Below are 14,590 nucleotides of genomic sequence, written 5' to 3'. Positions count from 1 at the left end.
TATTTAAAGAAGTATCCTGAAGCTTGGCAAAAGATTTTGGGGAATGGTGGGGCGAGGGTAGAGTAAAAATTAAATTAGCTGTGAATTAGATTGCTTAGTCTATACTTGTGCCATACAGTAGCAGACTCACAATCACACATATCTGTAATAGGATAAACTTAACTTGTGCTTATTGCTTAAAGTAAATTTCCATACTAGTGCTCAACTGTATGGCTAAATGTGAGCAATAATTTCATGTTTAATTTAGTGACTGTTTTATTTTTCAGCTCCACAAGGCTGTTTGCAGTATTACACAGAGCTTTCTGGAAGCATCCAAAGTTTTAATTATTACCATGGGCAGGGACACTACCAAAGCAATCTGGATTATTCTATTTGTATTCTTCGATCACCAAATACATGCCGTGTTGAGTACAGACAAGTAGAGGATTCAATATTTTGGATAAATTCTGCAGACAGTAAGTTCCTTCCTCCTTTTGAAAACCCTGTGTATACTTTTTCCACTTATCCACTCTCTCTTCTGCTTTTAACAGTGGAATTCCCTTTGCATTCTCATCTTGCAATCCTTGCATTTAATTTCACCAGCTCCTATTTTAACTTTTCTATGAGTATAGAATGGACTGAATGGCATTCTGGATCTATCCTGAACATTCCACTGTTCCCTTGCTGAAAACCACATGTGTACAATATTGCTGCAGGCTATGGATCTGAACACCATGATGACTGAAACCATTTTGTGTTCCAATGCCTAATATGAGCATAAACAAAAAAGTCGTGGGCTGGTACAAAGATGTCACTGATATTAATGAAGTTTATTTTTTTGGTAAACAGTGCATAAAAATGTAAGTCAAGTATCAAATAAATTTGCGTATTTATTTTTCTTATACAGCTTATTAAAATAATATCAAGTGCAATGGATAAACTGCCACCACAAAGGAAAATGTCAGGAAAGTGCACAATAAAGAACTGGAAATCGGTACATAAAAGTGTATGAAATAATTGACATCAGAGACATGTCACAAGAAATTCTTAATACACTTTTAACTGAATAATAACTACGAGAAAGTTTTGTGCAAATGGGGGCTGCATTTGTAGAATTCTGATCAAAAGCAAAAGCAAAACCTAGTTTCTCAGCAATGTTTGGATCATTTTAAATAGAATCAAACTAATTTTGTGTGTTGGTTTCTTACAGTGGTTTAGACAGAGATCCACTACTTCATACTATTGCACGAAATATTGATCAAAGCAGTAGGTGGAAGTCAGTAGCCCTGAAAAACGGGATGAAGTCTATTTCATTTGGCAGCAAGAGAAACATGGACAGTGTTTTCTAAGATTCTTCTTCGCTAATTGCACAACAAAGGGCTAAATGATAATTGGTGAATACTACGTAAGTCTTCTGGGCCAACTAATTGATAAATAAATAAATACATGAGCAGAGGCATACACTGAAAAAAAAACAATAATAGTCTTGTATTAGAACAATGCATCTTCCTATAAATTTTCACAGATTCCTAGAAAATCCATCCTATTTCCCAAATATTGGACTGTTTCCCATCTCTCTGTCTCTCTCTCTCTCTCTCTCTCTCTCTCTTAGCAACTAGAAAATGTTTTGAGAGCAATGAAAAGGCAGCCATAAATGGATATTTTGCAGACCTAACAGAATTATACTTCAGGGATTGAATCTACTCACTGGAAAAAGTGGAACAAAGTGTACTAACCAAAAGGTAAGTGCATTTTAGATATTGAAAACACTGTCTTTGACTGAAAGGCTCAAAAATTCACCTTGCTCTCACACATTGTAGTAGTGACCACTTTCCCAGTCATCACTATACATACATTCGTTAATTCCGCAGGCTATATACAGTTGATTTTCCAAAAATTTTATTATTTTGTGGGTACACATGTTCCCATTGTATGTTTGCATTTTCAGCTGTTTTGAATATTTAGTTTATTTTTTACAGTCAAAAAGATTATATGTGTTTTCGAGTGCTCGGCAAATTTTTATGTGAGGAAAAGGGGGATCAAAGAATTTTCATTAGATTTTGATTGAAATATACAGTAAAGTGCAGCACCACATTCAAAATGTTGCCTATGGTTTTTGGCAAATCTGTTTTGAGTAAGACAAGAGTTTATGGGTAGTATAAATGCTTCAAAGAGGACTGAGAAGTCATTGAAGATGACAATCATCCTGGATGCCCTAGCACATCAATTACTCACAAGAGTCAAAGCACTAAAGAAAATGGTTTTGAAAAATCACTGTATCACCATCAGAGAGATTGCTGCTAACCAGTCTTTTTTTTTTTTTTTTTTTTTTTTTTTTTTTGGGCATGAAGTGAGTAGCAGCAAAGTTTGTTCAAAAATTGTTGAGTTTCAACCAAAAATGATGTTGTATAGACACCACTCAGGAATTGCTTAATGAAGTCGACAATGATCCAGAACTTATAAAGAAGATTATAACAAGTGTCAAAACATGGGTGTATGTCTATGACATTGAAATTATGGTCCAGTCATCCCAAGAGACAGAAAATAAGTTTGACAAGTTTGATTACATGTGAAGGCTATTCTCGCTGATTTTTTTGATTACAGTGAGATAGTGCATCATGAGTTCCTTTCTCATGGCTATACAGTCAGTAAAGAAGACTGCCTGGAAGCTATGCATCATTTGCGTGAAGCAGTCTGAAGAAAATGACCAGAAGTTTGGGAAAAAGACTTGTGAAAATCGTATCGCAATAATGCTCCCTCTCACAGCTCGATACTTGTTCATGATTTTTTGGCAAAAAAACAGAAGTGTTATTTCACATGGGCCCCAGCAACTTCTTTCAATTCCTGAGGTTAAAGAGAATTATGAAAATATGTCTTTTTTCATCATTGACGAGATAAAAACATAATCACTGACCAACTTGAACACCATAACAAAAACTGAGTTCCTGAAGTGCTTCCAAGATTGGAAAACCCACAGTCATATGTGTATTATACGAGGGCTGCTATATATATTTCTGGCCTAATAATGAAAATACGAATATTTATCAACGAAAATGGTTTATTGTTTTTCAAAATATTCTCCATCAAGATTTATACACTTTTGCATGCGCTCAAACCAATTTTCGAAGCACTTTTTCCACTCCGATCGAGACACCTCCAAAACATGGTTTTTGAATGCTGCAACAGCATCTTCTGGCGACGAAAATCGTTGACCACGCATTTTTTTCTTGATGTGTGGGAATAAAAAGAAGTCATTGGGTGCCAAGTCAGGGCTGTACGGCGGATGACCCATCACTTCGACGTTTTGGCCGGTCAAAAAGGCGCTGGTTTGAGCCGATGTGTGACAGCTCGCATTGTCATGGTGCACAATGATTCGTCTTCTCTTGTTCATTTTTCGAATTTCTCCGAAGACTTCAGGCAAACAAATGGTGGTGTACCACTCAGAATTGACCGTCCTACGTTGCTCAAGCGGAACAGTCGCCACATGACCAGTTTTGCTGAAGAAACAGGCGACCATTTGCTTCGAAGTGCTTCTTCCACGAACAACTTTCGTTGGATTTGGCTCGTCTTGGAAGACCCACACGGTCGATTGCTGTTTTGTTTCGGGCTCATACGCATAGATCCATGATTCGTCACCTGTGACGATCTTATAAACGTCTTTTGAAGCACCGCGATCGTATTTTTTCAGCATTTCTTTACACCAATCCACACGAGCTTTCTTTTGAACGATTGTCAAATTGTGCGGGATCCAACGAGAACAAACCTTTTTTACGGCCAGGTGTTCATGCAATATCGAATGTATGCTGGTGGGAGAAATGCCTAGGCATGCCTCTATCTCACGGTATGTCACATGACGGTCTTGCATTATCAGTTCACGTACGGCATCGATGTTTTCTGGCACAACGGCTGTTTTTGGACGACCTTCACGGAATTCGTCTTTGGGCGAGCGTCGGCCACGATTGAATTCGTTGTACCAGTTTTTCACAGTGTTATAGGATGGTGCTTCGTCGCCATACAAAGATTTAAGTTCATCGATGCACTCTTGTCGTGATAATCCACGTCGAAAGTTGTGAAAAATGATCGCACGAAAATGTTCACGAGTAAATTCCATTTTTGTGCCAAATTGATTTCTTCAAGTCCCTGTAAAAGAAAAAAAAATTGTCGTAAGTCAAAAAGTTCTGAGTACATTTATGCTAAAAAATGTCAAACTTTCCAATGGAAATGTCAGATTGCACCTGGCAACACTTAGTGTTGCCTAGGCCAGAAATATATATAGCAGCCCTCGTATCTGAGGGGATTCATTTGAATGGCTACAAAGTTGATGAATAAATAAAGATTCTTTAAGAAAAACAAAATTCCCATTACTTTTTGAGCACACCTTATATGATCACCATTGAGAACAGAACAAAATCTGATTCACCCCAAACACAATCTTACACTATCTATCTGTCTCCTACAATTGGAGGTAGGTGCACAGGAATGAGATAGGAGTGGAAGTCTTTTGATGAAGTCAGCTTCAGCAAATATTTCTTAGTGGACTTAACAAAGACTGTGAGTGCAACATTGGTCCCAATTTTGGTTGCAATTCTATTTACATGTCCAAAGGAACGGGGACTGTGGCGATTACAGCCATTATGAAATACATGAAATGTATTCGCAGTTGTGAGTATGACCAACCATATGTATGCATGCATGTCCAAAGAAACATTGCATCACAATTTGGAATAATACAGGCACTGCAATATCACATTTATCTGCCAACACCAGGCGAGCAACTTTAATGTAAAATGTCTCATCTGTACAGGAATATCCATAATGGATGTATGAGTACAGGTGTAGACAGAATGGTTGATGACATATGGAAGCTTGGGTCTGGCTATGAGTCATGCTCAGATGGCCTAATGGTAAGGCAACTGCTCAGCTCATGATAAATGAGAAATCTGGGTTCGAGTCCTAGTCTGGCACAGATTTTCATTGTCATCATTCCATTATGCAGCAGATTTTTTTCATATTCACAACTGTGACTACATTTCATATATTTCATAACGGCTGTAGTTGCTGCAGAGCTCTCTTTTTTTCTCTTTCTTTTTTTTTCTTTTCTCTCTCTCTCTCTCTCTCTCTCTCTCTCTCTCTCTCTCTCTCTCTCTCTTTTTAATGCCCAAAAGAACATTGCATCTACATTATATTAGATTTACTTTCATACCAATTGATCCATAGTGAGGAGGTACTCCAGGATATAGAAAATGTTAGAAATACAATAATACATGACAAATATTTACAACTCAAACAAATAAGCTAATGTACCATTCCACAGGTCCCAAGTGGAATGATCGTCATTGCTTTTAATGAACACTATATGAAAGAATCACTTTACAAACACTAATGCACTGAATTTAAAATAAAAAAGGTTTTTTTTTTTATTTATAAGGTAATAAACATGTAATAGAACTACTATAATACTTATTTACAATGAACACATTACTACACTGAAATGGTGTAGGAGTTAGATTGTACTTACACACACACACACACACACACACACACACACACACACACACACAAACACACACACACACACAAATTCAGAATAACACAGGCATTGCAATATTGTATTTATCAGTCGACACCAGATGAGTGACTTTCATGTAAAATGTCTCATCTGTACAGGAATATACACAATAGGTGTATGAGAACAGGCTGTAGACAAAATTATTGATGACATATGGAAGTTTGCATCTGTATGTGAGTCATGCTAGGATGGCCTAATGGTAAGGCAACCATTCACAATCAGCAAGAAATCCGACACAGATTTCCTTTGTTGTCCTTCCATTAGGCAGCTGATTGTCATTCATATTTGCATGTGCATATTCATTTCATCACTTTGAAAGTGTTCTGTTCTCATTTGGCAGTACCATAGTTTGGTGAAAATGTTGAGGCTCTCAGCTTTTTCCTCAAAAAGTATCTTTTGACAAATAAGACTTCAATCATTTCTTTTCACCTATCCAAATAGTCATAAGGGGCTTACAAAGCAGACACCAATACGTTTTTGTAGCTTTATGAAACAAAAATAGGATGTTAGCTTTGCGGATGATGTCACTTCTTGGTAACATACCACACAACCTGCACAGATACAAAGGAATCCTAATTTTAGATGCAACTTACTGCATAAATTCTTTTTAGGCCTACAAGATAGATATATCACTGAACTTTTCTCATAAAGAGCCACAAGCTGAGAAGGAATATCCAACACAGATCCAACAGTTGTTATCTTTATCTTCATTATTAATAAGGATATGAAAATACATAGATCATTATTTTACAAACATGCTCTGACTGCTAGTCTAGGTAAAAATATATTTTCAATATATTTAGCATGTCAAAAGATACACAAGGTGAAAGACTGGGACCCCCATCCTTTATTTATACAGCATGAACTTAGTTATTGCCATACTTTTCAATGAATAATACTTGAAATACTGTTCGTGTGGTGTGTTAGTAATATACCTCACATAGCACTACCGGAATATTAAGAAACACTTTCAGCACATGCTATTCTTTATGTATGAACTGTTCTGATGACAACAGATTTGGGAACTGAATAATTCACTTTTTAACAACATGACGGCGTCCAGAGCACTACATGTTATCATTGAAATAAATTATTGATGTATCACTTCATGCGGCTTGTGGCTTCTCATGACTGAATAAACTCCATGACAGAATTTTTACAGTATTCAGATTCTCCATTCTATAATTATGACAGATAATAAAATTGAACTTTTGCACAGGTAAAGTTTTTCTTCTTAGCCTTAACAGCATTTAGCAATCATTTCTTTCATATGCTTAGGCTCTTTACTTGTTTATAATTCTAACAATGTATGAATCTCTGTTGTAATACTTAACTTATTTTGTAACTTGTTGGATATAACTTTAACAGTACTAAAAAAGTTTAACTTTTGGTGCCTTAAATTCTTTTTTAATAATGTGTGTATTATGGGCCAGAGGGGAGTGACTCAAGACATTTGTATTTACTGCCTATCACATGCTTTTATTTGTGATGATGAATAGATAGATATTAAACTACATGTGTAGAGAGGTGTTTGTCTGCTATTCTGGTAGCTGAATACTTGTGGAGTGCACATGGGTTTTTTAGGCTAGCTGGTAGTTTGAGGTACTCTGATGAACACATACTCACTAGAGAGAGAGAGAGAGAGAGAGAGAGAGAGAGAGAGAGAGAGAGAGAGAGAGAGAGGAAAGTTCCCAAATTTACGGTCCTCCAGGAAAGTTCTCATGCTAATCTCCGAGATATTTATTTATGCATTTATTTTACCTGGCAAGATTAGGGCCTTCAGGCCCTCTCTTACACCTAACCAGGCACACTCAGATTGAACGAATTTCAGTTTCTACAGAACATCAAGGACATATTTAGCAAGTCATGGAACACTTTCCAGATAGACAGATTAATTAGACACCACAGGAAGTGATTGTTTTGCCACAAGTTTTTAAAATATTTTAGAAAGAACAGAGGGGAAAGAGAAAGGCTGGTAGTTTCCCATATCTTCTGGCTTAATCTCTGCATATTTTAGGACATCTGGGAAAGACCCATGTTCAAACGACTGGTTTACAACAATAATCAGTGGGTACGAAATAATATGGCGTACTGCCTTGAATACCATGGAAAGTATTCCATCCCATCCAGCTGAATTTTTGTTTTTTAATGATAATCTTGTGTCTTCCACAGATTCCTGAGTGATTTTTCTGAATTTTTTAAAACAAATGTTTTGTATGTCATTACTATGCCTGAAAATCATATTGTCCTGATGGGCTGTCATGTCTATGTGAGATTTTGCCATATTGACAAAGAAATCATTGAAACAGTTTGACATTTGAACATGATTTACAATAATTTCACCCTGAAATGTAATTTGAGAATGTTCTTGACTTTAAATATTGACTCCCAAGTCTGATTTCACAACAGACTGCCTTTGTTTTATTTCTTTGTTTGTTTATGAATATACTATTTGCCAGTTTTTTGCTGCCAGTATCACTTTTTTAATATAATCTTATAGTGCTTAACATAAATTACAAAATTAGGGTTTCTATTTACTTTGAGCACATTGTGCAGCTGTCTTTTTCTGCCACTTGAAATCTTTATGCCTGGTGTAATCCAATTTCGTTTATTCCTGACTCTCTTTTGATAAGATTTTGGGGGAAATGTTTCACTGAATACACCCAAAACACAATTTAGAAATAAATCAAAATTTTGTTGCTTGAATCACAGTGGTCTAAAGGCCAGCTTATAACACTTAACTTATCACAAAACAACTCTAAATTTTCTTTGCTAAAATTCCTTCTTATATAAGGTTCAGATTTTAGTTTCTCTGTTTTGGGTAACTCTATAAAGAAAGCTGAGTGATCAGATATCCATAGATCTAACCGAAACTTCCTTGTATCATCAAACTGATAATCTGTAATAATACTATCTATGCACGCTGCTGAGTGGAAGTTTTCTCTAGTGCACATAGTAGAGTTTAACTTGAAACCAGATTTTTTCATTAAATTGTGAAATTTTTCAATGTCTCAGCTTTCAATTAATGTATTTAAGATGAAGTCTCCTGAAATCTCAATCTTTTTATTGCATTCTTTTTTTAAGTTTATCTAAGAGATATTGTAATTTTTCTAAGAACAATTTAGTAGCAGAACTCCCAGAAATTCTGTAAATTGATATTATCACAGCTCTACACAACAGCTTTTGAAAATACATTCTTCAGTTAGATAACTAAAGTCATTCACTTTAATGTTTAAGGAGGCATGCAGTAAGATACAGGAACCACCACGAGATTTTTTGCCTCTACAAAAGCTGCTGGCAAGTTTTAAATTAGTAATTTTATTTAGAATGTCTATGCATTTTTTGTGAGCCAGTGTTTGTTTAAGCAGACTACCTTTATGTTTGCCAGTTCTGAAAGTATAATTTGCAGTTCATCAATTTTAGAGTAACCTAGATTTGGACGTTTTTCTGCTAAACTGTTTATATTTAGATGCATCAAGATATAGTTTTTGAGTTTGTTTATACTTTGAAGAGCTTCACTTGTTCCATTATATTTAAAGTTTCCATTTTGGATCACCACTTTTGTTTTCTCACCCCTTTTGGAAGTTTTCAGTTTCCCTTGCTTTCAATGATTCTGCAGATGTCTACAATTATTTTGCTGAAAGTTATTGAACCTAACCTATTCAAATGTAGCCCATCCTTTCCCAGACACTTAGCACTTACAAATTTATTTGAGTCTACAAAAATTGCACCCAGCTTGTAGCACTGTTCCCTGATTCCACTGTTTATTTTATTTATGTATGTATCACTTACTGATCTTCTGTGTAAAATTGCACTAATGACAGTTTTTGAATTTGCAAATATAATTTTTTCTGAAGGGATCAAGCTCCATGTTTCACTGGTTATTTCTTCCTCCTTGCTGATCTGAATGGAATTTGTTCCAACATGAATGAAAGCACCTTCATATTTGTTCTTTTTTTTTCATTTCCACTTTCAGATCACATCGTTTCAAATTGAGAATATTTTGGAAGTGTCTGCTGATCTGGTGCCATCGGGTTCCAGGACGAACATCGATTTCACAGCCTGGAACTGCAACATTTTCCAGTATGGAGTCGGCAATAACAAGAAAGTCCATTTTTTCAATTGGTTTTGCTGCAGCACTTCCATATTTCACGTTCGTCCTTTTTGTAGGTCACTGTTTTCCATTTACATTTGTTTACAGATAGTTCGGTGAGTGGGTTTTTGATCACATTTCGCACACCATGTGTATTTTGAAGGTTTTGTTTCATACTTGGCTGGTGTTTATCAGAAACCCTGGTTTCCATTTCGTTTATTTCCATTTGATAGATAACACACACATAAATGTTTTTCTTGAATTAATCTATCTTTTTTTTTTTTCTTTGTAGTCAGTAATTCAGTTTTCAGTGGTTCAACGTCCGTGTGTAAGTGCTTTATAATTTCGTTTTTTGTACCTTCTTTTAGCTTCATTTCACATGCACAGGCCTGTTTTTCCCATATTAATCTATAATTTTCTTTTTTGCAGTCACTATTTCGGTATTTAATGCCTTAATGTCCTTTTGCAGCAACTTCATAACTTCATTTTATGAGTCCACTGTACTTACTATATTGGCTGTTTCAACTCATAAGCAAAGATCACATGTCCATTTAATATCATCACTAATGAATTTTAGGTTCACTTTCATGCACTGTTTGTTCAACTGCACACAAAGTACCCTTCATCACTCGCTTTTCACATTCTTTACATGAAAAACTGTTTGTTTTTTTACTTTTTTGATGAGAGTGAAATGTTGCTATACTTGAATGAGATTTTCACTCTGCAGCAGAGTGTGCGCTGATATGAAACTGTCTGCCAGACCGAAACTCAAACTCGGAACCTTTGCCTTTCATGGGCTTGTTCTCTACCATCTGAGCTACCCAGGCATGACTCACGAGCCATTCTCACAGCTTCAACTCTGCCAGTACTTTGTCTCCTACCTTCCAAACTCCACAGAAGCTCTTCTACGAACCTGCAGAACTAGCACTCCTAGCTGTACTATTAATCCCAGTAAAATGTTGCTTTTTGTCTTTATGCTTGTTATTATTTTAAAAATAATGTCATTCAAATGCTTATTGTTTCAATTTACCACACGAGCAGGCTTCAAAATGCAACATTTACAGGTGAGTACCTGGAGGAGAATATAGGACGTGCAGGCACAGCAAGTTGTGATCTAACAACCCATGATTACCTTCACATTCCTGATGGACGGGGAGCAACTAGTGACGATTATGATGATGAAACACAGCTCCATGATGATCCTAGTAGTTTCTCTACCTCATCAAGTGATAAATTCTGTGGGAGAAGTCTATCTGGTTTAGCAGTTATTGAAGAGGCAGAGCATTTGAAGTCTGGATATGTTTTAGACCCACCAGAAAATACATCAGTTTCATCAGCAGTTACAAGTAAGTTATCTTGAAAAAGCTATTATAGCACACAAACATGCAAACATTCTCATTCACACTATACCCACAACTGACAGTTATTGTATATAATGTACCAGATTTATGTGTGCATTGGTTTACTTTCAGATGTATTGTTTGTATGACTGTGACAGCAACCTTAAATATGAAAGATTTCTTTTTGATAAATGTGGATAGACTATTTGCAGAGAAACACTGTCATTCTAAGTTTATTATTATCATGGTTCTGTCCGATTTTGTGCAGTTGAAACCCTTGATAAGGATGCTTGTACATCAAAGACCACAAGAACCCAAAATATGAAACAAATCCCTAATACAGCAGTAAGAATGAAGTGTATGTTACTAGTAGGAATAACATTACAATAGTTAATTCTTATTCAGAGTATCATAGAACTACAACAAAGATAAGTATTAATTTTCTCACGCTACTTTTACATAGATCCCATTTAATGAAAAGCTAAACAACCACAATAAACATGTGCAAATACGTATGATGGCTTAAATGAATATGCTAAGATTACATGTGTAGAGATAAGCACTTTAATGATCAGCTTGATATTGCTATGGGGGGGGGGGGGGGGCGGAGAATGACATAGTCCTAATGCCACATGGGTGGGCGTAATAAGCGGACCGTGTATGAGTGGGGTGGACCATCTGAATTTGTCAGGGGGGAAGGAGTGAGTGGGATGGTGACAGTTAGGAGGTGTGTAGCATCAATGAAAGAAGAGATCGCATTAATCTCCACACCTGGGGGGAGTTGGAGGTTTTTGATGATAGAAATGGAAGAAGTGGGAGGGTTGTTGGCTGAGCAGGGAGGAGTGTGAAGGATGAAAATGCAATTGTCACATACCGATAGAGAGATGTCATCTGGGGCAAAACAGGACACATCTGTTTGGAGGGTGAAAGAGTTATGAGGGGAAGGGGAAAAGTGGGTAAGTGGTGAGGAAGGGAAACCATCGCCATCAGGGCCAGACTCAGGCAGGCTGGAGATGGAGCCTGTGCCGAGCAACCATCAAGCGTCAAGACATCAGTGTCGGTAGAGACCTCTTACGGGGAAGTAGGCAGCACGACAGGAGCAGGCTCATCCACTTTGTCATCCACAACGGCCCATGCTGGCTTCAGTTGATGAACTGAAATGGTTAGAGGTTGATCATGTAGGAGGACATCAAATGTGTTCGTTTCACATGCTAACACTTTATGGGGGCCGGAATACGGGCACTGAGTCATTGCGTAACATCACATAATCACTCTTGTTTAGTTCCTTGTGGATAAACACGGACAGAGTGGAGTGAAAACTGGAAGGTGGCATAAGCTGTCAAGAAATATCGGAGTGCACCTGCTCTACTAGGTGAGGGAGTTCAGTGTCTGCAAGTGGAGGTGAGTCCTCAACAAACTGGGCCAGAAGGACCAGTGGTTTGCCATACAATGTTCCAGCCAGGGAAGCGTTGAAGTCCTCCTTGAAGAATGCATGGATACCCACAAGAACCTAGAGTAATGCGTCACACCATGAGGAGTTGTGGCACAGTAGAAAAATGATGAAAGTTTGTGTTCGGAAGTTCTGATTGTATAGCTGGAAGCTACGATGGCATCTGGTTCACTGAGAAGTAAGGTGCTTGAGTCACAGCAGGCAAATGTAGATGCCTTTGGCTGTTAAAAGACCACATGGCATAGCAACAAAAGATGATACAAAAAACACAAAAACAGTTTGAAGTGCTTGTTGTCGGGGTCACCAGTGTGGGAATAGGTACGATGGTTTAAATGAATACGCTAAGATTCCACATGTAGAGATAAGCACTTTAATGATCAGCTTGATATCACTATGCATAAACACACAATCATTCCAATTCAAATGTTCACAACGAACTGAAGGTCCATGCGCTATCGATCGCAAACTTCAAAGATGGCAGTCCAAAGATAGTTCACTCGACTGTTTGCATGCTACCACAAACAGTTAGTTACACACTACGTAGTTCATTTGAACAATTCTTTTATTGAAATGATTTGGAATTATGGGAAAGGATATGTATGTATGATTAATGTAACTGCTAATTTATATATTAGTTTTTGCTCCTACTAATCCAATGACACTTAAAAATAAGAATTTTTAGGGGCTACCAGTTTTTAAATAGAAATTCATCCATGGAATGCAAGGAGTTGTCCAAAAGAAATGATTTAATGTTAGATTTGAAACTTGCTTTGCTATCTGTCAGATATTTTATGTTATTGGGCAAATGATCAAACATTTTTGTTGCAGCATATTGAACTCCTTTCTGAGCTGCTGACAGCTTTAATAATGGGTAATGAATGTCACTTTTCCCCCTAATGTTGAGTCCATAGCTGTTCTTCTAAAATTGTGATGGATTATTTATGATGAATTTCATTGGCAATTATATATATATTGTGATGGTACAGTTAAAATGCAACACCACATATTATTTTACTGCTCAATTTTGTGTAATCTATTCTAAGTGATGAGTTACACCAGAAAATTATTCTATAAGAAATTACTGAGTGGAAATAAAGAAAATATGTTGGGGCTGATTCATTACTTTCCAAGACTAGTAATTATGAAAAGAAAAGTTGTTACTCAATATAGTGGAGATTCTGATTTGCAGATAGGCACAACAAAAACACTGTTACATATAAGAACATGACTGCAATCTTCAGCAGCTGAAGCCCCTGCCAATGTCATTGCAGTCATGTGTGTGTGTGTGAGTTACATTTGTCAGTGTGTGTGTGTGTGTGTGTGTGTGTGTGTGTGTGTGTGTGTGTGTGTGTGTGTGTCACAGTGCCATTGCAGTCATGTGTGTGTGAGTTACATTTGTCAGTGTGTGTGTGTGTGTGTGTGTGTGTGTGTGTGTGTGTGTGTATCACAGTGCCATTGCAGTCATGTGTGTGTGAGTTACATTTGTCAGTGTGTGTGTGTGTGTGTGTGTGTGTGTGTGTGTGTGTGTGTGTGTGTCATCTATTTTTGACATTGGCCTTGCTGGCCAGAAGCTTATTTGTGGCAGTGTTTTTGTTGTGCCTATCTGCAAATCAGAATCTCCACTATATTGAGTAGCAACTTTCCTTTTCATAATATTGTTACATTCCATAATGGGTTTTCTACAGTTTCATTCAAGACTAGTAATTATATGAAGAGCACAAGAAGCTTAACATAACTGTTTGAGAAGCTCAGTGATATGCTTCTTTCAGTTCAAGTTTTCGTAAATAGGTAAACCCAAAAACTGGTAGCATTTTTACCCCAAACAATCTTACATGTAGCTTCAATTTCTGTCTCAGTGGATCTGAGTTTCTCGTCTACTGCAACAAATACACCACTTCCATTTTCCATTTGGCTATCCTTTCAATGCTCATTTAAATTTTCCCCAAAAATCTCACTAATATCAACTTCAGGTTTCAACCAGCTTTCTGTACCTAGCATTATTTGAGCTTCACTGCTTTTCATGAGTGCTTCAAATTCTGGCACTTTGTTGTGAATGCTTCAGCAATTTACTATTAGTATTTTAATACTCTTCCCTGGGGTAGGCATTTCTTTTGATCTTACACTGATACTTCTGGGTTTCCTACAGCTATCGTTATCTG

At 36.9% G+C, this 14,590-nt stretch overlaps 1 protein-coding gene across 1 annotated transcript in view; it reads left to right on the top strand.

Annotated features, from left to right (window-relative positions):
* LOC126298360 (uncharacterized) overlaps positions 1-14,590 on the top strand; it is a 574,913-nt gene that overhangs the window by 534,538 nt on the left and 25,785 nt on the right. The window contains exons 7-8 of the mRNA XM_049989660.1: positions 267-455; positions 10,706-10,987. Coding sequence (XP_049845617.1) covers positions 267-455; positions 10,706-10,987 — 471 coding nt within the window. The remainder of the gene's footprint in view (positions 1-266; positions 456-10,705; positions 10,988-14,590) is intronic.

The sequence above is a fragment of the Schistocerca gregaria genome, chromosome X (genome assembly GCF_023897955.1).
Source record: "Schistocerca gregaria isolate iqSchGreg1 chromosome X, iqSchGreg1.2, whole genome shotgun sequence".
In the NCBI taxonomy this organism is placed as follows: Eukaryota; Metazoa; Arthropoda; class Insecta; order Orthoptera; family Acrididae; genus Schistocerca; species Schistocerca gregaria.
This window is presented reverse-complemented; position numbering and strand designations above follow the sequence as displayed.